The sequence below is a fragment of the Alternaria burnsii genome, assembly GCF_013036055.1.
Source record: "Alternaria burnsii strain CBS107.38 chromosome Unknown 746, whole genome shotgun sequence".
In the NCBI taxonomy this organism is placed as follows: Eukaryota; Fungi; Ascomycota; class Dothideomycetes; order Pleosporales; family Pleosporaceae; genus Alternaria; species Alternaria burnsii.
The window spans coordinates 2319859-2343375 of NW_024066109.1; the positions used below are offsets into that span (position 1 = coordinate 2319859).

Genomic DNA, 23517 nt, shown 5'->3' on the forward strand with positions numbered 1-23517 from the left:
TTCAGCTTTCGAATACAGCTATACAACACCTGTACACCCTTCTCCCCTTCGCTGTGCTGAAGAGATGCTTCGACATGCTCGTGATAGTGTCTTCATACACTCCAACACCCGTACAATATCAGTGGAATAGCATGAATTTAGAAAAGAGATGGGTCGGTCTAGGCTTAAGAGATGGGATGTAGAGCCAGTGATTTGTTCGTATATTATACGCAGTTGAAAACAGACGAAGGATTTACTTGAGCTCAGCGACCTAGTCTTCGGTCGCCCTGTTACTCGGTCATCTAATCCAGATCGCGACAGAACCTCTGAAGCTGCACAAGTCAACGAAAATGCTATCCGTGATCTCAACTGGTCTTTTGGTAAGCTAGCGAGTGTTAAAAAGGCACAGATATAATGTGATTTCTTCCCGACAGACCAAGCTCTATCGCGAATCGATTGTATTACAAATGATAAGCAAAAATCTCCCCTTAACAAAAGATGCGATGTTAGCACTAACAAGAGCACATGCAAGAAGGGGATAGTTCGTACGAGGCGCACAAATCGCGTAGTAATGCCCCCAGGAGCCTATTACTAGAAAGAAAGCTACAGTAACTAGCTTAAAAGTGTTACAAGTAATGTGGTGGAGAAACCGGAGTAAATTTCCGTGCTTGCGACGCATCATATGAACATAAGGGAGGAAGAAAGGCGCGGAGACGAGTATGAGCAACTCAAGGACAGCATAGGTCTCGTTGAACTACGGCACAGTTGGACTCTAACTGTTAAAGAACCCAGTTTTCTATTTAGAAAAGAAGCAGAATTAGAACAACGTCGTAAACCTCTACCATCGAAATGTAACAAGGCTGGTCTATGGGTTCACCAGTATCCATAGCCTCTGGAGTGGGGAAGAACTAATTTTGGAATGCCACTATTCTATTATCACAATGCACAATTTTCTCGTTGCTCTGCTTCAACTCTTCGAAGCCACATCTGCGAATCTCGCTCGGTCTTCTGTTTATGACTACTGAGCCAAATCTTCTTGCACATATTTGCCGCGCTCTTGGTAAGCTTACTTGCATCCCCACACATTAGTATTCTCACACCCTGTGCATTGAACAGATGTGCTAATTCCTCTCGCTCAGCCCACATACGTTCTGGTACATACTTGTGACAGCCCTTAGGCCCGACCCTCGAGAAGCACGGTCGCACGCTCACCACGCCATCGTTTTCCCAATTTGTGAGCTCATCTTCATATATATAATCTTCTTGATAATGTTGGCAACCAAAGTACAAAATCACAGGACCGAGTGTGACCTTGAGTACTTTGCGAATAGTTGCGCGCTCTTGGATGAATCCGCGCATTGGCGCGAAACCAATGTCGGCACAGACCATGATGACGGGCGTCGTAGGATCAATTGGCATTTGGAATGCTGTATCGACGCTGCGAATGAAGAACCGCACCCGATCTCCAGCCTCCAAACGAGCTAAATATGTCGATGTCGCATCGAAGAAGAGACTATCAGTCTTCGACCAGACTTGCTCAGAGTGGGCATCGTATGTCAGGGATACCTTCAGCTGCGGAGCCGTACCGTGAGCAGTGGGTGTGATCTTGATGTTGGCAACAGGTGCTGACGAGATGTTGTACCGCTGGGCTTTTATTGGCTCAATCATGCCAACGTAGTCCGCGAATGAGAGTCTACACTCAGGGTGGTCCTCGAGTACATCTAGAATGCTGGGGCACCTTGACAGAACATATCTTTCATCAGCATCATCCGCTAGCAATTTCGCTAAATTGTTGCGTGATCTCACTGGTGTCGCGTTGATTAAAGTCACAATGTGCTCCTGTGAGATAAGTGTGTGCAAATCCATGTGTGTCGTCAGAAGATCCAGTACAGAAATGGAGCCACTATTTAAGAAGAAAGCCTTCGGAATGCTTGCAGTTGAAACAACATCGTCGGGGGATAAGCTGAACCGTTTCAGAACGCGTCGAATCTTCATCCGACTGTTGACACGCAACACCATCATATAATCCCCCGTGTGGTAGGATGAACCGAATGGAAGCTTTATCTCGATGTGCTTCCTCAAGATTCCCGCTTTCGGATTGCCGAGACTTCTATTCGCCTTGACGATGCCATAAACAACGGCGGAATCGCTGAATCGAGGCGCAGGTTGAGGCGCATCGATAACAGAGTGACGCAATGCATCAACAATTGTACTTGGAACGATGCTCCATTTCCAAAATTCTGACCACGCGTGATTGACGTAGTCTTTACATAAACCAGCGGAAATCGGCATGGATTGTCCCGATCTTCTGAACAATTTGAGTCTGAAAGTATTCGGATTTGCTCCAGGTGTGATGCTGGTGTCTGGGACACGTGAGTATGGGCAGTAAACACAGGCAAGTTGTCCTTACAAGATTTACTGGCTGAGCCTTCCAATTCAAATTGGAAGTTCCGAAGCATTAACGAAACCATTACGACCAACTCTTGCTCGGCAAATTGCTGGATGATGTGCGCTCTTGGCCCCTCTCCGAATGGCATCCAGGCATTTCTAGGCAGACTGTCGCAAGATCCATCGAGGAAGCGATCTGGTCTAAAGACATTGGCATCTTTGCCCCAGACCTCAGGATCCTGGTGCAGCCCGTGAACATTCAGCAGGATGTTTGAATCTGACTCAATGAAGTATCGCCCCTAGATCTCATCAACAGCCTATCATAGTAGGTAGCTCAAGAGTTACTCACAGCAAGCTTTGTCGGTTTGAGAGCATGCTTGACTACTGTCTTGACTGGGCCCAGGAATCGGAACGCCTCATATACGGAAGATCTCACGTAAGCTAATTGAGAAAGATGCTCTGGGATGAGAGGGTCAGTGCCCAACAGCATATCAACTTCATTTTGAGCCCTAGAGAATTTCTCGGGGCTTCTTAGTAGGCTGCGCAGAAACCGGAGTTAGTATACTCACATGAAAGTGTAGAAGCACCACTCACTAGTAGAACAAGAGACTCAGGATGTTGTTGGTTGCCTCATGCCCAGAAACCAAAAACATGATCATGTTGCTGCGAACGGACTCTTGCATCACCTTCATTTTGGCTCTCGGATCGACTCTGCTCAACATGAAATTGAGGAGGTCGTGAGTATCTGGTTGTGGATTTGCAATGCGAGCTTCAATAGCATCATCACACAACTCCTGCACTCTGGTCATGTCGCTGAAAAATCTGGGGGCAAGGAACCATTTCGATCTGTGCTTGACAGCGACTTCATGATCGATGAGTCTACAATCAAGCATAATATCAGCGGTGTCCCCGCAATAAGGGTAAGACACAGGGGTATAGAAGTTCCTGAAGCTGTAACTCAATGCGGACAAACTAAGCCTGTCAAATGCTGTCCTATTTCATGGATTTAGCAGAAGTTCCGTGACAACGCCCAGGCTACTTACCTCGTAACCTCATCCGCGCACACTATCTCCATGGATGGCCTTGAGTAAGCCCACTGGACGGGCGTCAGTCTTCCGAACCGCAATATGCTGCCAAATATCTGTAGTGTCTTTAGTAGGCTAACTGTACAGATGTTCCATACGCAGCTTCTTACCTTTTGAAAACCGGTTGGGCCAATGAAGGGTATCAATATGCGATACGCAGCCTCCCAGGCCTGTAAGACTCTGTGAGTATACATACGCGTTCTCTGGTTTACCACTGTTTACCAACCTTGTCATCTGGATTGGCAGTGAATAGTACGTCTCTGGTCAATACTCTTGCTTGCTCAAGCGCTCCACTGGATGTGTTATCGAAGCGGGCTGGATCACAAAGCTCATCTATCATACGGTAGGACGAACAAACGATAATCTTGTGACCTAATTGGTGGAATTGGAAGATTTCGCCGTAAACTTCGGATAAGTAATCGAGTAATCCGAGTTTGTCTGTCACGTTGACACGTCGGTCACTTGGATAGATGTGAAGTGTGGCTTGCGGGATTGGAAGAGCTTGGTCAGACGGCATACTGGAAATTCAGTGGTAGTTTCTAAGCGATATACGCACGATAAGAAGTACCATTCATAAGAAAATGTCCACAATCAGCACGATTGTTATCAATGGGAAATCCGGGCGCGTATCTCCAACCCTGCCATCTAATCGGCAGCCGTCTGTTAGATGTGACGTTTTATTGCATTACTTCTGTCGCAGCCCAACATGTGATACTGTGGACTGAGGCACTCAGCAAAGGATATTGTATCTGTTAAACTACCGGGTCCATGTCGTTAGCCCGCACGTAGCAGAGGTGTGAAGCGGGGGTGGCGTTGCCTAGTCCGGAACCAAGAGTTTCAGATAACCTTAGTAACAACCGATAAGCATGCAATGAGTGAGATTAGCGCCTCTGCACCTGGATCACGAATTAAAAACCTTCAATGGCTTCTCAGCGACCTACAGAAACCTGTGAAATAGCAGCGGGGCCTGCTCCCAACGACCAGTGAACGCCCTGATATGTTTTGCATTCCGGAAGTTGACGGAAAGCACCTTTGACTGTACATTTGTTGAACAAGGAGCAAACTTTAATGTTTAACTTTACGATGCAATTTCTTACATGCGTTCCCTGGGCAGTTGATTCTCATTTGTCTCCCCTCGTCATGATCCAGCGATACCTATGGATAGTTCGTACTGGCATCACGCTTATTCGCCTATCTGAAATGTTATGCTGAAGCTCTGATCATGAAGCTGACGAGCGGACTTCCACTATTTTGGATGAGCTGTGAAATTCCAGGCAGCTGCTTGTAGATAACGCAGGTAAGTATGGGGCTCCTATGTGACTATAGCGGAAGCCGGTTGGAATCTGGATCACGACCTTCTGGTTGTGATCTAAACCCTTAATGGGTGGTCAATGCCTATTAAAGATGTCGTAATCAGCTGCTAGAGGTATCCTCTTCAGCAATTCGTTGTTAAACATCTTTTTGTAGTTCGCTTCAGCTTGCTATAGAGCTAGCTAATCGTACAAAGCCTTTGTGCTAGCAGGGTCGCCAGGCCCCGCTTTTTTATTGTTGCTTTATTCGTGAACGGCAGCTCCGCTGCCTCGTCGTACCATACTCCACACAAGCCGGTTGGAACCAGAAGAAGCTTGGCTCAGCATGATCTGCACTTGACTTCAGCCTCAATTTTCCAGCTTCTCAGCATCCGTTCTGAATGCTTTTAGTTAATGAGAATTCGAAGTTTCTGGCCGCGGCAACCTTTAGGCGCTAAAACATATGTTTCGAAAATCTCTGCTCACACCACTCCGCTGCTATAGATTCTGCTTCCAGATGAGAGCCTCTCACGTGTGATTTAAATTTGTCAATCTTATTTCTGAGATCAAGCAGTTGGCAAAATTGATTAGATAAGATTCTCATCTTAACGTGATCTGCCACTGAGCTGGCCAAACTCTTGGGATGGCCGCGCTGTAACCCGTAGCACGTTTCAAAACAGGATATTTCTACCGTTACTAGAGTTATATGTTAAGAAGAATGAAGCCTAGGATTTAGGTTCTCGATCTTAGCCTCCTTAGGTATGAGAGGCCTTTTGCAAGTTTGGGTATAGCGGCGTGCCTGAGACATTTGAGGCACACCAATCAAGAATAAAAACTTGTGAGCTGTCCAGTAAGCTTTGTTGCGAGATGATAAATGCGATTCCTCAGCTATGTGTACGAGCTGGTGATTTATCCAACTCGCTTAACACATCTGCAGAAAGTCTCACGCCGCATCTGCAGAAAGTTCAGGAACAAAGGTTTGAAGTGTCGGACGAGTTGGCGACAGTGTGATAACCATCACGTGTCGGGTCTGTGAAACACAACTGCATATGAAGCTAAGACTACATAAGCATCGTACGATCGTAGAGCTTTCGGCTACGTCATTGCTTTCTGTGGCTATAGTGAGTGCGCGGAGGATGTTGACAAGTCCAACAAGGACGGTGGGCGCAAATCAGATCCGCACATATCAGTCACGAGCAGCTTCCATCATTCAGCTGAGAGGGGAGCCGTAGCATGTTGAGCAGTTCTAGACCCTATTGCTACCTTCCCCGCCTTCACACGTCTCAATCCTATCTCGTGAACGCGTAACTCCTCAGCTGGGGAGATATCAGCTGAGGTTCTTTCAACATCTTAGGATTCGTCGTGTTCTATCTTTAGTTCATTGCATCAAGACCTGGAGGCTATTGAGAGGCATTTGATTTGAGTATAAATACTGTGTCATCTGTTCTCTCTGGAAAATCTTCAAATTGATCAGACGAGCTCATACTTTATTACCTCCGCCTATAGTAGCGTTTATCTCCCTACATATACTAAGCTGGAGTGTGATCCAGGAGATTGGTGTGGAACAGATCCAAAGTCATCTGATTCATCGTCAACAATGTCTGACGAAAATCACTCGATGAAGAAGCTACTTAGCGTGCTGAAAAATGCAGTGAGTGAATCAGGCGATGACTGGGAGAATGTCATCCAAAAGTTAGGCGGAAGCGATGCAGGAAGCCCATTGCCCACAGATGGCGAAGACACCGGGTCGCAGGAAACAGCGAAGAAAAGGAGGATCAGAGGAATGAAGGATAAAATGGAAAAACGAAATCAAGACATATCAGTTCTCGACCCCGATTACGTAGAACAGACTTTTCAAAGACTGGCACCAACTCTTTCCACGTCTGACCTTGCCATTGGGGAGGGCAAATACCCCTGCGTCACTCAAGCGCAGAGCAGTGATACGCCCACAACTTCAGATCCGACATCGATCATCTTGGGACTCTACGGCACTATTCCCCGCTGGAGGAAGAATACAACGGTCAATTTTGCCGTGTACGCTGGAGGCTGGCCAAGCAACAACCATGCTATTTTTGCCGCCTACCGACTCAACCAGGCTGCAACTACGTGGAACTCTCTCAACCTCGGCGTTACGTTCAAGTGGGTCGGTGTTCTAGAAGACGCCTGCTTTGTCCTTGGGTACGGTGGCAATGGTGGTGACACGCTTGCGAGAGCATTCTTCCCGAATTCGAAGGATCTAAATAACATGTACGTCTATCTGAAGGCTTTCCAGTCGGGATATGTCAACTATCTGTACAACGTCTTCCTCCATGAACTCGGACATGTTCTGGGGCTAAGACACGAATTTGCACCAGAGAGAGAAGGCGCCGGTCCATTGGTGGTATGGGGAATACGGAACCCTCTGTCGGTCATGAGCTACACTTTTCCGCCCCAGTTGCAGCCAAGCGACAGGATTGACACAAAGTCGTTCTACGCATACACAGGAACTACGATCCGAAATGTTCGGATCCAAGATTTCTTACCCAACAACTGATTACGCGTGTAGGAGAGATAAATTGGTCAGCTTCTGTATCTTGTTGAGTAATGTACTGTTACACCGAAAATTGTATTAGTCGGGAGTATTCAATTCATATTGTATTTCGAGGATACTTTACATACGATGCGGTACAACATACCCATAGGATATGCAGCCCTCTTCGCCTTCGTGTGTGCTTGCGACAACGGCACTCTTTTAATAATGCTTACATCGCTTGCTAAATCCCAGACTTGCATTTCGGTATTCTGTATTATACTAGTTAGTCTGTATGTTGCTATGTCCGCTGTACAAGACTTGATTACCCAACTTCTTAAACGCCTCTTGAATTGTTGTACTCCCTTTGACGAGCTAAGGCAACATGCGGTTGCGGCTGCAGAAACTAGAGCACATACTCTAGGCGCAACCTTTTCGTATAGCATCTTAGCTTAGAGAATGTAGAGTTTATTAATGTATATTTGCTTAAAGACACTAAGTCCTAGCGTAGCCTAATAGAATTGTCTATCTTTTACTCTATCTACCATACAAGATAAAGCTTGTACAATAGATAAAATTACTAAACAAGATGTGCGACCTACTATATTATTAGATAATGCGCAATTTCGCATTATACTTAGCTAGTCAAGAATTGGCTGCTAATAGTCTCCGACTGAGGAAAATGAGGTGTTGGGCGTGCTGTTGGACTTTCCGTTGATATCTAGGTAGGGACTATCGCTCTTCTGCTTAGTGCCCCCTATTTACGTGCGGCAACGTATCCCCATTGGAATTCCAGTCATATGAGGGGGCTTCGGATCTCGGAGGTTATGTTTGTACGCTCTGCAGGTCGATTTAGGCTGCTGGGTGTGAGTTCCAGCAGGTTCCCCGCACACAGGACTAACCTGGCCGCTCGCCAAATCACGCCTGGTAGAACACCAAGCTTAAGCTGTACTTTACATACAGTAGCGTAAAAGCCTCGGCACTATGCCTATTGATTCGATGGACGTGCTGATCATAAGAGGTAGGCACAAAGCCGTTGAGTTACACTGTATCGTATCGAGGTAGAAGTGCATTCCCAGACACTTCCAAGGCTGGCTTCACTACATGCAGCCGTCGGCATCACGCCAATAGCAGAGATTGTTAAAAATAGTCATGTTGCATCCTGACGCATGCTCTCAGATACCTAGATACGCTTGCCCCGCCTTAGGCCTGCCATAAAGCCCAGCCCTCCAGTACTCATCTCAGCCTTTGCAACATTCCAGCCGCAGACACATACTCCAAACGAAAAATACTGTACACCTACGTTAGGCAACAATTTTAAAGCGTATACTCATCCTTATTTCATACTTTCCAACAAAATGGAAGCTTTGACCATCATTGGGGCTGTGGCATCCGTGATTCAACTCGTTTCTGCTACATCGCGGACGATCACATCTAAGGTTTCAGTCGCTGTTTTCTTCCTGAGATTTTACGGGATCGTAGGACCTATCTTGTGGCTATTTGGCGATCGCGACGTATGGCGAATCCAATTGCAAGCGTTGCAGAGCTCAAACGAACTGGACGCAATGGAATTCAAGAAGCTTGCTCAGGATGACAGCAGTATTATTGCTGTTGCTGTGAGTGACCGGACTCCATTGGAAACCGTACACAACACTGACTAGACTTGTACAGGGCACCATTGTAGCCCAGATCGCCATCACTGCGCTATCTCTGGCCGATCTTAGTAACACACATTGGGTCGCTCGAGCCTCCTTTACTTTTAGTCTCGTATCAGCAACCATGGCCGTGTACTATGCAACAAGGCAGTATCGTAAACTTGGGCGTTGTTTACACGCAGATGAGGTCAAAGCGTGGATTCATCCAACGAAGATGAGGCTACTTCCCGTCGAATCTTCACTTCAACTATTCATGCCTTCAGCTGCTTCCGTATTAACTGTCTCGGCCCCGAATATGCTCCTTTCAGCATCCTTGAACGCATTTCTCGTTGGCCTTGGAGTATACTTCGGTTACGTATGGAAACGCAATCTCGACGAAAATGCTGGGCCTAGTGCCAGCCGAGCTGTCTTTATCGTATACGTTATTGGTCTTGCGTTGTGCTATGGCATTTACGCACTGTCGAGCCTTGTTGCTGCAGACCAGAGTTATATCAGTGAATGGGATGTGCTGCGTGGTTTGCACTCTGAGACAGCTCGGGCTCAAGACCAGCCGTCAAGGCGCGCATCGAATGTGGATCCAGAAGCCGTTACAGAAAATGGTAGACCTTCGAGCAAGACCGAGGAACAGCCACGACGAACTGAGAACCCTGAATATGATTCGTCACGTCAACAGCTTGTAAAAGCACTCAGAGAAGCTACAGATTTGCGCAAAAAGAGTGCTGTTGCGGATGAGAGGGTTGCTAAATTGTTGGAAAGTCTGGAATGATTGCCGGTGCTCGCGATGCGTCATGTGTATACGGCGTCGGCAATGCGAAAATCTCTTATAACGAGCAAATCAGTTTTCACTGTGAGTATTGACTGATGTGAAGCAGTCCGTTCATGTAGGACAAGGATGTGGGCTGTCACATTACATGGACGCGTTGGCTCCATGTCCAAGGTTCAAAGCTCTTCAATGCAAGGTCGCAACTTGGCCGTACACAGGTGCCATGTGAGTTTATTCCTTTCTAGTGGTGATAGCAATGGTGCGTGTATCTCGTTTGTCGTAAGGCATACTTTGCAATAAAGCCGTTTGATGCTGTCAGGAGATCAAACGACCATCACTTTATCTTGAACTCGCGCCGTCAAAGAGCTTTGCCAAATGATAGTTCTATCTTTCTCCCCAGGCGAATGCGCGGTCCTCACAACTGTACTTAGTTATTACTTGAAGCGTGACTCGAATCGCCATGAGTTTCCACGGTTACATGGCGGAGCGATTTCTTAGCGATATTGATGCTTTTACACCTGAACAGCAATATCGCGTACTGTACGATCTGCCAGATGGTCGCTATGTCGCACCAGAAGTCAAGTACAGGATGTTCTGCAAAGGTGAAAAGGCATCGGAAGCTTTGAAACACGTGCGCCGGCTCTTACCCATGCCCTTCAGTCCGAATACACTATCACAAAAACTGTATAAGGCGCCAAGCTTGATCGACCATGAGCGATGGGACGAGGCTAGAAGGAAGGCTCGAGCGGAGCTCCAAAGCCGAGGTGTGTGGACTTGGTTCGGAAGAAAGCCTAACGCTGACGGAGGTCTTAGGGGCGTATCTACCTTGCGACTACATGTTTGGTGAGCGACCCGAGATGGTGATGGCGGGGGCTTTCGGTGGCGGCGAAACGATCCGGCCGGCTGCTATCAACGAGTGCAGGTCCTTGGAAGTGGTTGGGTGTGCAAGAGAAGACAAGCCTCTATTCATAGCTGAACAGGGTCAGACCGGTATCTCCAAACAGAGCTACGGGGCCGAAATATGGCAATTGCTGTTTGACTTTGGCAAGGCTGTGGGAAGACTATTAGCGAAATCGTCGACGTGCAGATGAGCTTATCCATCAGAAACTGGCGATATTCAAGGCATCTTCTGTTGGTCAACAAGATCATGCAATCTTGGAGAGGAGCCGAAAGTCCCACAAATGGTGTCCTCCGAAGAACTGCATCCCGAGACGCATCCTGATGCAGATGGTACCGGTGATGCGGGGCGACAAACCCGTAGATGGATGCACTGTGGCGGTCCAGCCCTGGAAGCGATTTCAACCGGTAAGCATCCAAATCGGTCGCCATGCTGTATCCTCAATCTTGGCTGATAGATGCGAAGAGTTAAAAAGATGTGAAGAGCCTGAAGGTGCTCTTTCTACATCACAGAGGACATTCGACCCCACTTTTCCTCTTGGCACGCTGGTGCACCAAGATAACATCTGCATCCATGACTTCACTCTCGACGTCCACCAGCGAGGCTGCAGCTGCGCTACCTTGCATTGGTATTGCATCCCTTGTCAGTACAAAATCCCCGTCACAAAGCAAAATTCTGCCGAATGCGCTCGGCATGAAAGCAAAAGTGACGCGTCGCCGGGGTAAGCGCGATGGACCTTTTACGCTTCATTTCGTTACAGCGACGGATCCCTCACAATTCAAAGATGGAGATGCTAGGCGTAGCGTCCGCTCCCAGGCGATGAGGTATCATAGAAACAAGCCAAACAATAGAAAGACGACCACTGCGAAACGGCCCGAAAGGGTACTGGCGCCGACGATCGCTGGACAGGCTAGGCCTGCGAACACCAGAGCACACTCATTTACCCCAACTCCAGTGCCCAGTGCGTTTGGGACGCTTGTTCATTACACAAACAAGCAGTCAGTCGATACCCTTGCATCAACAAGGACAAGGTCGCTCAAAGACGCAAGCGAGATTTCCGCATCTGATGGCGATCAATTACCTCGACCCAGCGGCGACATAAGCTTTCGGAAATCTCAATCCAGGGTATGCAGGAGGATAGTAGAGTACGAATACACCGAGAGCCAGGAAGGAAACAAGATACGCCTACTAGCGACCACTTTCTGCCAGATCGGGGATGGGGTTGATCCTTTCAGGGTACTGCCTCAATTCGAGAACCCTAGGTTGGATAGCGTGTACCTTCTGCGCAACTGTCAGTGTGCACCGTCTCTTTGATGCTCCCTTCACTCATTCCAGTACGGAACTTAATGTGTCTAGGTATGCGGGCATTTGGCACAGAAGCCTATGTCGAGAAATGGGTGCCTGCTATGATGTCCCATCCTCACGTCCTCTTGAGTGCAGTATTCCTAGTTTGCAACTGGCTTGACATGCTCGAGGGACTTCCAGGCGAGAGCACAAGGACTGGACTTGTTCGTGCCGAGATCATGCACATGCTAAGAGAGCGAGTTCAGAATTCCCACATGTATGACACCGCGTCGACCATTATCATCATAGTGCACCTGTTGGCCGGAGAGATATGGAGGTGCGACGAAAGCATACTGCGGATTCACGTATCCGGCATCGCAAAGCTGATCACCCTTTGTGGTGGCATGGTCAATTTCGAGAAGGCGTACGTCGCAGAACTCTCCGCATCGTAGGTTTTCCATCACTCGACGAGGTTACAATCTAATGCCACTCTCAGGTGTTGTTTTCAATGCGATCTTGTCTGCGAAGCCAAGCCACTATCAACACTGATATCATGGCAACCACTGGATTACGCTGCAGACGACGATATCTCAATACCAGAATCGCCATTATTTTGTCCTAGAGTCGACTTCATGACTGTGCCCAACGACGAGCGTTGCTCACCTTCCATATGTAATCTATTACGAGATATGCGCGACTTGACTGATCTTTTCATATCGAAAAACGCCGCGAATGAGGTTGAAAGCGATCTTGCGGATGTATCGGCTGCTTACCTGAGCTCTACTGGTCCCGACTACAGCACGAAGGTGGCTGGAATACGCGAACGATTGGCACTCCTCCCTTCAGCCGATCTTCCGGGTCATCAAGGCACTGGCGATTGGGTCTATGAGGCATGTCGCCTCACCGCGATGATCTACACTGCGTCCATCGTCTGCAGATTGCCCTTGTCCATCGCTGCTCATCCCAGCCAAAACCTATTGTGGGCGGCAGCTGAATCTCTCAGAGAGCCACATGACAGGCAGATCTTGCTCACAACCCATCTCAGCGAATTGCTGCTGCAGGCACTGGAGCGCACAGATCTCGCTAATGTGTGGAATGGCATGGCTGGTGTTTTATATTGGATAACAACTGTTGGTGCGGCTGCAGCCCGCACAACCGTCATTCCTACCATGTTGCAGCGGCCTCTGTACAGCAAACCGTGTAAACCTCGGGTACGGCAGTGTCTGGCCATGTATTCTATGCGTACGTTCGTCTTGTTAGGCTTCAAACATCAGATGCCTATCTTACTGTCGCAGAAGAGGCTCTTCAGAGTACAAGAACTCATCGGGACATACGGCTAATACCAGGAAACGGCGAGTCGAGTGGAGTTCAAAAACAGCCACATCTATAGCTACTGGTATTGAGACAAAGTCCCGGGACAGCACCGATGATTCACGATGATCGTCCAAAGCCACAAGCTGACCGCTGACAAAACGACGTTTGCTGATGCACACTTGATCAGTCGTACAAACCAAAGAAGCAATCTTGTCAATCTTGTCGCATGCGGCTAGCCAATTTCCAACCGATCATGTCACGGCGTATGACAGCCTTCCACGCAGCGTCCGGGGTGTTTTCGTTGCGGGATGTGCGACTGACCGCATCTTGTGGCTTTCCCACTCCGTGTCCATCATGCAAGACCGACTTGAAGCCGCCGGGCCTTTCGGGTTGCGAACATCCGCAAGATCCGCTCACGATGCTTTTTTGCAGTTCGAGAACAGGCGCTTCAGATTGCGGACAAAAACTCAATCCTTTGTGCAAAATTTCATTGGTAGTGTTGGAAAATCTTCGTTGCTTACCGCTGCGGGTGTGGGTCGCGAGAGAGCTACCCTGTGCCTGCATCCAGTGGGGAGGTAGCTCAACTGCTAAGCTTCGAAGGTTCTCATCTTATCTCAACACCCTATGACGTCGCCGGGCTCGCCTGGAATGCCTGCCAAGCACGGTCGTTCATTTTGCATTGAAACATGAGAAAGGGTAATTCGCTGTGGCCGTTCCGGCGCTTTATTCCAGCCCGTTCTCGCGCGTAAATGCATCATTGAAGGGTCCGTGCGCCAAGACCCTCTTCGTCTCGCCGTTGTCCGACGCTCCGCTGGCCACGATGCTCGTCCTGCAGGGCAGAAAGAGTCTCAAGGCGAGTGGAGCCAAAGTTTGAATCGACGTGTGGGGTCGCGAGGATGTCAAGATCTGCACAATGGAAATCACGTTCAGATCTGACTGGCGACATTGGACTGCCAGGATGTTTGAGACAGCATTCGACAGCGCACTTCTGTCTAGGAAACCAAGCATCCAGACGCTTCGATTGTACATTCTCTGCAACCCTGCAGAAACACCGAGACACGTGCACGTTTGTTTGTCACTTTGCGGTCAGCCTGTTGTCTTTGGGAGATGATGACTGCCTCGTTCGCTCCACATCTCTGACAAATGGTGCGAACCACAGGGAAGCCTGATTCGCGCTGATGGATGACTCCTGACCGTCAGGGATCGTCTTGACGAAGGAAGCGGCAGCCAGGTCGCCCGAAAGCGCATTCCTGGGATTAGTTGCAACTTCCCTGCAATCCGATTGGGCGACAAGACTACCCTCCTGTCAGAATGGCCAGGGTCTAACGGCCTACTAACAACAAGCGACATTTTGTATAAAGTACAACGCCCGCCAAATCCAGAATGCAGACCAAGGATATTATCGCAGTTTGTGTTGTACTTGGACTTGTTTTCGTCGCAGCCATGGCACTCGTTACACGATTCTTCCTGCAGCACAAGCAGGCTAAAACCACTACAACAACTGACATGTTTACCACAGACGGCAAGACAGAGGGGCAGCTTCAGCTCACACATATATCGAGCTCGTGGAAAAGATTGTTGCTCCCAAAGCAAGATTCAAGCAAACGCTACTGGGTGCCAAACCTGTCGGGCATCATAAAAGCCGGGGATGAGGGTTTGTTTTTCTCCGCGTTATTTGCCAACCTCCAAGGTCATCCTGGACAACTACCCCTCGAAAACCTGTACGATGCATTCGCAACCGAATTGCGATCCCGACCGATCTCGGAGCGATCGTCATACACCGGAGACATGACGAAATTCCTTGGGCGAGCAAAGAAGCCTGCAGGGGGCCTTGGGCGGTCGAAATCGATGTCCAACGTCAAGCGAGGAGAGTCTAGCCCCAAGACTGCGAGGAAGAGCTTGGATCTGTCGGTGGTTGAGATGGGTTTGGCTAGAAGCCTATCTGTGAAGAGGCCGGCAACTGCATTAGTACCAATGCGAAGTGGGCTGCGCGATGACGATGCCCAGAAAGCTACACAAAGGTCTTGGATGAAGGAGGGCCAGACAGCAAAGTATGAGGATGGAAGGATGAGTGTGAAGATTACCTCTGGGGAGCTTGCATCGCTATCCATAATACTCGGAAGTCAACTGAGTACTGGATCCGACACGGACGCCTTGCTTGAACCCAGTGCATACGGCATCTCGATAGCTATTACGCCAATGACAGACGCCAAACACCAAGTCACACTCACACAACAGAGACGCAGCAGGTCGCAACGGCACGCCTCAGGCTCAAGCGTTTCAACGCTCTTTGCAAAGCACCTCGCAGCCGGCTCCCTCCCATACTCGCAAGATGAGATTGGCGTGAACAGCATCCTCATCACCGACGAAGCTTTCGAGGCGCTACAGGCAGGCGCTTCTCTCTACACTCATCCATATGTCGCACGAACAGCACAATCGAAATTCCTCGCATCTCTCCCCAGTTCGCGCGAACCCAGATTTCACATCCTCGCCACGTCAACCGAAGTCCACACCTCAAACACACTATTAGACGCCATAGCAGCACTCCCATTCTCTGGTGGCCTGGCGCCCCTCGCATCAGCGCCACTGATCAGAACAGTCCAGTTCATCGCATCCGCGGGCCTCCCCCACGCCCGCCTACTGCAGCGCTTAGAGCAACTCATTGACAAAGTGCACCGCCACGCTCCGCACCTGAACATCTTCGGCCCCCTCTACGAGCCCCAAAACGCCGGGCTCCTGTTCCGCGAGCGCGAGCGTCTTGGCAGATTGGCCAGCGATGCAGCGACGCCCGACTCCCTCGCCGACAAGACAGCGCGTGTGTCGCGGTACACCACGCTGCTCGAACGTCTCATGGCCTTGGTCCCGGATCTTAAATCGCAGGATGTCCTGGCAGCAGTGCAAGAAGCGGCCAAAGCCGAAATACGATCTGCATACCAAGCTGCTGTTGCTAGTCACTCTTCGTCTGCTGCGCGCAGGAAGAGCAGCGTCGAGACTATCACTTCTCCTGTATCGGTGGTATCTGATACTCCCGATATACCTGCCAAGTCAGCAAAACGCCAATCTACCTCTTCCTCGCGGCGTAGTCCTAGGAGGCAGTCGAATCGCTCGAGCACCTTCTCTGAGGTTATGGAGACAAGTGTGCTGTCGCCGCTTCCAGTAGAGGAGAGCGGCGGCGGCGGCAAAGAAAGGAGTCTGGCGAAACAGGTTGAGCAGGTGCTGAAGGCTGAGCTACCGTTGAGTGTGGAGATGGTGGCTTTTGTGGCGAGGATGGTGGTTGTGGCGTGGTGTGTTAGTGTGGAGACTGTGGCTTGGAGCGATGGAGAAGCTGGGTTCAGGATACCGGATGTGGAAGCAATGGGCAAGTTTGTCATGGCATGATTTCATGGTACGTACCGATGGATTGAGCATGTTGCATGTATAAACATTGGAGATGAGAGAGTGAGAGATGGGCTAGAGGCGTTTCTCTCCTGGCGATTTGGCTTTGGCGTTTGGGACATGTTAACGAGATACCATTCACATTGTCTTTTTTTTAGTCTAGTAGAGATACCAATATTTGTTGGACAGCAACCTTAATCATCGATCTGTATACATATCTCCATGTTATCGATGAACAGCGATTGTAACATGCGACAAAGCACAAGTTAACCATTCCAAGACCCTCAGCAGATCCGAGTCGTTCCGCCATATCGTCTCTCTCAATCCGCCCGCCGCGTGCATCTTGAACACGAGATCGCGAACCTGCCACGATCACGAGATACATGTCTTGTCACCGTCATCATAATCATCAGTCCCCATTCAAGGAATGATGTTCCAAGACATGACAAGGGCTATTTGCGAGATGGGTCGCCCGGAAACGGCAACGGCTAACATCCGGACATCCGAGGTGTGGTGGGCTAGAAATGGATCTGCATACTGCAAGGAAGCCGACCGAGAGAAGTCTTTCTCCGAATCGAACGCGCGGACCCGCGCGGGACCCGAATTGAGCGAAGCAAAAGGGGAAACGGGAAGAAGAATGTCGCGCCGGCTTTCTACTAACGATGTAGGCCCCTGACTCCCTGTTGTGTGCATCGCATGGGCCTTTTTTTTTCCAATGTGGGTTCTTGCCGAACTTGACTTACTTACCTACCTTTCTCTAGAACCATGCTTCAAAATTTGGGTTAGATAGGAAGATGAAGAGCAAAAGTCTGGATATTAATCATATCTCTATCTGAGAAAGTTGGAAAGAAAGGAACAAGTGATAACAATCCATCTATCCCGTCCCCAAGTTCATCTTCAGTGTCTACATATATATGCCAAGTTCCGTGCGTTAAAACCCTCATGCAATGCATAACAAAAAGTCCGCAAGGAACCAAAGGAAGAAGAAGAAGAAGAAGAAGAAGAAGAAGAAGAAGAAGAAGGAAGAGAAAAGAGTCTACAATAGAAACCATAACCACAAACCCTACTTTCACTCCCGCGGCCCCATAATCTCCAACCCCCGACAAACGCCCACCCACCCCTCCCTCATCCCTTCCCACACCCTCTCCATACTCTCCTCCTCCAACCCATCTCTCCTCCGCTCTTTCCTCTCCGTCTTATCCCCCGTCCCATCCGCCATCATGGCACTCACTCTATCCCTCTTCCTATCCTTACTATTGTCCAACAACGTAGAATTAGTCTTCAGCCCTTTCCCATCCAACTCGCCTTTGACCTCCCACCCTTTCCGCACAGGCCCATGAATCGTCGCAGGGGAGATGAGGGTAGAATCCAGCAGGGCGTTCCATCTCGAGAGATACATACCGGGACCATGTGTCGTCCCTGCACTTGGTTTACTTTGGGAAGACGACGACGACGAAGGCCGCATGATACTTTCCAGCCTCGTCTGACTAGTAGATTTCAGCGTCTGGAGATGCTCTTCATGCTGATCCAAAAGCGCTTTCAATTTTTCCTGTTTCTCTTTACCCAGCGTCTCAAACAACGAGTGTAGCGGCGCCGTCATATTCCCTGCGCCGCCCTCGCCCTTTTCCTCTTGCTTCGCAGCAGCGTCATCAACGCGGAATTCAGAAAAGATGCGTTTGGCATAAACGAGGTAATCCTGCGCGAGTTGGGGGGCATTCTTGGTGACGTGGTGCAAGAATTTGTGCATCGAGGGTGCATGTTTCTTTAGTAATTGGACAAAGTCCTCGACAGTAGGGGCATCGCTCGCTTCTTGATCCAAGATACTCGCCGGGTCTGGAGAACTCGGTCTCGACTTGCTCGTCTCGCGGCTCTTGGTACCCTTCTTTTTCGGCTTGGCCGTCTTGATGAGATCGGTGATGAAGGCTTCGGCGTCGGTGACGGTACCGCTGAGGTCGACGGCGTTGTGGATGTCGCGGATGACGGGGTCCATGGCTGCGACGGCGTCTCGGATGGTCGAGGTGAGGACGTCAGGGTTGGATTTGCACAGGACTTTTGTGAGTTCTTCGCGGTCGCGGATGGAGAGGTAGGTGCTGAGATACTCCATGGCGACGCTGTGTTGGTGTTCGTTGAGCGTGTCGGCGTCGACCTTGTAAGGCGGATCCGAGGTTTCGAGGATGACGGCTGCGATGGATTTTTGCTCAGAGACGGACTGGCTGCGGGCTGCTTCGTGCTTGTCGCGCGAGGCGTAGACGTACGTCTTGATTGCCTTGAAGACCTTCTTGTCGGGGGCGTTGCGTGAGGATTCGAGCTTGGTTGCTCGCTTCTGGAACTCGGTCGTGTCCCATGCCAGGATGGTGGATATGATTTGCTGCAAGAGGTTCATGCCGTCGTTGGTGTTGTTGGTCAGGCCGATCCAGTTGGTCATGGCTGTGACGGAGAGCTTGGCCAGGACGAGTCTGACCATGCCGTTGATCATGGTGGCTGCGTTGCCTACGCGCAATGTCTGTCTGATGACGGTGTATGGGATGAGGCGGTGCAGGTTCTCGACGAGGCGGACGAGGTATTGGCCGTCGGGCGACATGACGAAGACGTGGTGGAGGAAGGATGCGGCGTTCAACAGCATATACTCGTGGGCTGCCTGCAGACTGCTGGAATGGTCCTCGAGCCGCGGGGTTGCCTTGACCTTTTCGTACAGGTCGTCGAGAGCATTTCCGTATATGGCGTCCTTGACCAGCTCCTCGAAGCCTTGTATGACGTCTTCGGGCTTGCTCGTGTCGTATTCCTTCTTGCTCTCCTTCTTCTTGGCCGCTGGATACCCGCCCAGCATGCCTCTGGCGACATACTCGGCAATGCTACTCGCCGCCGTCGCCAGCGCTTTGCGGCTCCCAATGGCGCCCTTGTCGTAACTCTCGCTCAGTTCGGCCTCAGCCATCCTCGCAACCAGCGTCTGGATCTTGTCGGACCACCAGCTCTCGCCAAAGTTGCGTATGGCGGGGTTGCAGAGGGCGAACTTGTTGAGCATGTTCTGGAGCAGCGGGCTCGTCGACTGCACGCCGTCGGCCTTGCGGAAGGGGTAGCCATAGTGGTCGATGGTCGAGGGGTACTTGAAGGCTTCGATTTCAGCGTAGACTTGGTGGTGGATCAGTATGTCAAAGAGAGCGTGTGTCTGCGCGGGAGTAAGCGGTTTCGTCGTCGACATGGTTAGCGAGGGCGAAGATAATCAAGTCAAGTCTCGAGTCCATGGTTGGCCGTGGTGGATGGTGGACGCGGCGGATGCGCCTGCGACGCGGGGTACGTCATCGCGCCCAAGCCTTGGCAGATTAGCGACTTGATCGCCCCCACATGGCACCGCTGCATTCGGATCACGGCATGCATCGTGCAGAAATCACTCTTGGTCCAAAGTGTCACTTGAATACTCCTACTCACTTCCCCTTTGGCACATCGCTGCCCCAAGGATAAGCCTCGGGCATAGCCTTCCAGTTCTTCAAGTCGTCATAGTTCCTCGTCGTGCTCTTGCCCTGCAACACCTGTTGTACGAAAGGCAGAATGTCTGCGTACCCGCTCATATCACAATGTCCACCAGACGGTATACTCATGCCCAGCTGCTTACCCACACCCAGCCAGTTGTACACAACCTTGGCCGCAGGAAACGTGACTTGAGCAGTGCCTTTGGAATCGGTGAACTGATCATTGGCGTTCTGCGACAGGATGACTGCGCGCGGGGCGATGGCTGCAACAATAGTATGCGCATCATAGGGTAGCTGGGTGGATTTGCCGACGAACTGGGAGATGCCGGAGGAGGTCCACCATCCAGCTCCAGATTTCTTCAAAACTTGTCAGTACGCCAGTTCCTTGATAGTCGCTGCGAGTTTATGGACGCGAGTACTCACTGCGTTTTCCAAATTTTCTCCTTGTCCGCTCAAGCTGTAGCGGTAGGGTCCCGCGCCTTGAACGCCAGAGCACATGGGCATAGTGACAGCGATACGCCTATCAAACAGGCCAGCTGCCAAAGCAGCCTTGCCCAGACGGGAACAGCCCGTGACCCCAGACTTGGTCGCGTCAATCTCTGGAACCTCGAGTTCGATGCCGTCCAGGACGCGGTGGAACCCCCATGCCCACGCAGTCAGGACTCCTATAACAACCGTAAGTATGCAGTAGAAGAGAGCAAACACTTCACACACCAATATCCCTGCCGTTGTACAACGTCCAGAACGAACCACTCTTACTGTTGCTGTCTGCTGCAACCTTGGTATAATCAAATGTGACTACTGCTATACCCGCATTCGTATAACTCTTCGTATCCATGCCTCCAATCGATATGACCACAGGATATGGTCCGCTTCCGCTTGGCAAGTTCAACGACGCGGCGATGCTAGCTGTCTTTCCTCCTGCAGCGATGCTGACAGTCAAGGTATTGCCGCTGCGCGTTGCTGAGAGCGTCTCTTGCGAATGGTCTGGATAGTAGCCGTATTGGTATTCCTGGAGGAGCTTGAGGATCTCAGGTTGGCGGCATCGCAGCCACTCGTCTTTGTTTTGGACGCGAGTTTTACCATCGAGGTAGAGGAAGGGATCTGGCATGGTCTTGACGGAGGAGAAGGCGGCTGCTTTGGGCATGGGATTTGGCGTAGTTGGACATGTTGTGTTTGTCTGCCGAGCAAGGATGTCTACGAGGTTCTCGAAGTTGTTTCCCAGAGGTGTACCGCCAACTGTGGTTGACAAAGTCAAGATCGTAAAGAAAGTGGTGCGCATTTCGGTGCCTATGCTCGTGATGAGACTGCAAGATATCGGTGACGAAATGATGGGACGACGCTTATGACGGGCTTAAGAGGGACTAAAGGCTGAGTCTCTCGGATCAAAGGCCATGAGTTGAGTCAATACGAATTGAAGTGATCTCGTGATCTAAACCACCCGCAGATAATGTAGGTAAGAATCCTTTGGATATGAAGGCTGGCGTTCTAATCATCTAACCTTTCGCTAAGAACCACTGCCGCACTGCAACGGCACTCTGTACTGGTCAAGTTATACCAATTCGTCCGATCATCTCCTTTCTTGATGTCAAACGACCATACAACTCCACGTTGTTTGTGGGGCTCTCATATAGCCATGCCCTCGGATGAAGGGATCGTTAATATGGTGCTGTACGCGCGAGATGCACCGAAAGAACGCATGCTCGGCACAACTCCTTGCGGATAAATGCAAGCATCTTAGCGAGCAGTCGGTGAAATCTGACCATCCACAATCTCCTGTCCGTTTTGTATGCGTCGACTGATGAACGATGTGAGAGAGTTCGAGGAAGAGTACTTGTCTTTGATGATTGCATGACAACCTTTAGGATGCACCCTTGTCATCTTCTCGATCATACACGAAAACTCCGCAGTACCGAGATTGACCATTGTCATCAACATACGGTTGCACTTTGAAGCTGCGCAAACTTTCGAGTGACGGCCGGGGTGGGTTTTCTGGAATCGGAAGGCTCAAACCAGGAGCATCTATGTACAGATCACTGCCAGAAGACATGCGCAGTACAGGCTCGTTGTGAGTTTCCATGAAAGTAGAGTCTGCACCACTACCTCTTGTGCAGAGAGTACCGTAGTTACTCGAGTATGCGATCTGGACAAGTACTAAAGAGGGAAAGGTGACGTCCCATGTTTGTGCGTCTCGGTCGTAGCTAACCGAGCAGCCACGTACACTCTGCCCTAGTTCTTCGTCACCTGAGCTTTTCGACCTCCTGAGAACGATATCGCAATTGTAGTGATGCATAGTAACTCTATCGTCTGTTTCTCGAGCGCCGTAGCAAGCCTTCGGGTATATGTTTAAGTAGACGTAAGCCGAATATGACTGACAAATCGTGGGCATAGACACATAGACTGCCAAAGGATAACCGCCTCCGATGGCTCTGCCAAGGGAATCCAGTATTATTGTTTCACCAGAGTACGGAGAATCGGATATGGACAAGGAGAGGGTTCCGAATGACTGCTGCTCCAACACGACTGCATTCGACTCTCCCAAACCTAGCACCCGGTCGAGCATGTTGATCGCGCAAAGGCAGAAGGAGTTGCTGCATACTTGCAAGACTCGCATGATCAGATCGGTACGCGAGATTCCGTAGTCGACCTCAAGGTCTGAACCCTCGCCGCACAAGCCCAGTAAAGAAAAGATGCGATCACGACGATCATGGCATTCTTTGTAGAAAAAGAGTTCAACTAGGTAGACAAGACTCTTACCCCTCCATCTGTGCGAATAATTTTCAGAGTACACCGGGTTAGGATTGCGAGGTACCATAGCGTCGTCTCCTTTCTCTTCTGGCGGCTGCCATCGGTCGACTTCCTCGTTGCATGCCATGAAGGTGATCGAGCGCGCCAGACCGACTTCTTGGGTTATCCACGCGCGATCCCAATAATCACTCTTGAAAAAATGCGACATACCCGGGCGGTTGTGCTGAGGATACACCATATCCAAGCTGAGGGGTGAGGAGCTTTCGCGGAGAAATTGTGCAATTCGTTCGTCGTCACCAAGCCAGGAGATTACTTTGATCGCATGACTGAATATCTGCCCCATCTGTTGCACTTGGTGTGACCGCTCAGAGTTGTTCGACTGGTCGATACACAATGCATCAATCCATAGCCACTCGCTGCAAATATGCGGCTTCTTACTTGCTGATGCCAAAAAGGCATGCAAGTTTTGACGGACCTGGAAGAGTCGTCCGCGTCGTCCGCCTAATCTGATCCAGCGAAGGGTTTGTTCTTCTCCCCATACATACGAGAGACAGATATAGGTGCTATGAGTCGAGGCATGGCGAATTTCCAATTGAGTGTGTCCGTCCGAAGACGGGTCTGGGTGGATACGCACTAGTCGGATGGAAGGCGTCTTAAGATTTAGAGGCGAATGTTTGAAAAGTGACTGAGTAGTCCGTCGCGGGGACTTCCTTCGCGCAAGATTGTTTTCAGAATCTTCTGGCTCACGAAGATGTTTCATGAT

General features: G+C 50.1%; 8 protein-coding genes across 8 annotated transcripts; 5 read left to right on the forward strand and 3 right to left on the reverse strand.

Annotated features, from left to right (window-relative positions):
* Window positions 1–915: 915 nt before the first annotated feature.
* Window positions 916–3969, reverse strand: GT037_003336 (bifunctional p-450 nadph-p450 reductase; the record flags this gene model as incomplete). Its single annotated transcript, XM_038928383.1, has 7 exons — window positions 916–2342; window positions 2399–2666; window positions 2717–2906; window positions 2962–3246; window positions 3411–3508; window positions 3563–3622; window positions 3679–3969. The coding sequence occupies 7 exons, from the start codon at window positions 3967–3969 to the stop codon at window positions 916–918; spliced, it is 2619 nt and encodes an 872-aa protein (XP_038789661.1).
* A 2369-nt stretch (window positions 3970–6338) lies between these two features.
* On the forward strand, window positions 6339–7274 carry GT037_003337 (catalytic domain-containingprotein; the record flags this gene model as incomplete). Its single annotated transcript, XM_038928384.1, has 1 exon — window positions 6339–7274. One exon carries the CDS (start codon window positions 6339–6341, stop codon window positions 7272–7274), a length of 936 nt encoding a protein of 311 aa, XP_038789662.1.
* Window positions 7275–8608: 1334 nt separating this feature from the next.
* On the forward strand, window positions 8609–9671 carry GT037_003338 (uncharacterized protein; the record flags this gene model as incomplete). The annotated part of the gene is made up of 2 exons (XM_038928385.1): window positions 8609–8866; window positions 8922–9671. 2 exons carry the CDS (start codon window positions 8609–8611, stop codon window positions 9669–9671), a joined length of 1008 nt encoding a protein of 335 aa, XP_038789663.1.
* A 457-nt stretch (window positions 9672–10128) lies between these two features.
* GT037_003339 (uncharacterized protein) lies at window positions 10129–10759 on the forward strand (the record flags this gene model as incomplete). The annotated part of the gene is made up of 2 exons (XM_038928386.1): window positions 10129–10432; window positions 10482–10759. 2 exons carry the CDS (start codon window positions 10129–10131, stop codon window positions 10757–10759), a joined length of 582 nt encoding a protein of 193 aa, XP_038789664.1.
* A 1165-nt stretch (window positions 10760–11924) lies between these two features.
* On the forward strand, window positions 11925–13190 carry GT037_003340 (uncharacterized protein; the record flags this gene model as incomplete). The annotated part of the gene is made up of 2 exons (XM_038928387.1): window positions 11925–12298; window positions 12347–13190. The coding sequence occupies 2 exons, from the start codon at window positions 11925–11927 to the stop codon at window positions 13188–13190; spliced, it is 1218 nt and encodes a 405-aa protein (XP_038789665.1).
* Window positions 13191–14607: 1417 nt separating this feature from the next.
* On the forward strand, window positions 14608–16542 carry GT037_003341 (uncharacterized protein; the record flags this gene model as incomplete). The annotated part of the gene is made up of 1 exon (XM_038928388.1): window positions 14608–16542. The coding sequence occupies one exon, from the start codon at window positions 14608–14610 to the stop codon at window positions 16540–16542; it is 1935 nt and encodes a 644-aa protein (XP_038789666.1).
* Window positions 16543–17608: 1066 nt separating this feature from the next.
* On the reverse strand, window positions 17609–19738 carry GT037_003342 (uncharacterized protein; the record flags this gene model as incomplete). The annotated part of the gene is made up of 1 exon (XM_038928389.1): window positions 17609–19738. One exon carries the CDS (start codon window positions 19736–19738, stop codon window positions 17609–17611), a length of 2130 nt encoding a protein of 709 aa, XP_038789667.1.
* Window positions 19739–19759: 21 nt separating this feature from the next.
* Window positions 19760–23333, reverse strand: GT037_003343 (uncharacterized protein; the record flags this gene model as incomplete). Its single annotated transcript, XM_038928390.1, has 6 exons — window positions 19760–19850; window positions 19966–20363; window positions 20430–20671; window positions 20721–21313; window positions 21947–23255; window positions 23300–23333. 6 exons carry the CDS (start codon window positions 23331–23333, stop codon window positions 19760–19762), a joined length of 2667 nt encoding a protein of 888 aa, XP_038789668.1.
* Between the last annotated feature and the right edge of the window lie 184 nt (window positions 23334–23517).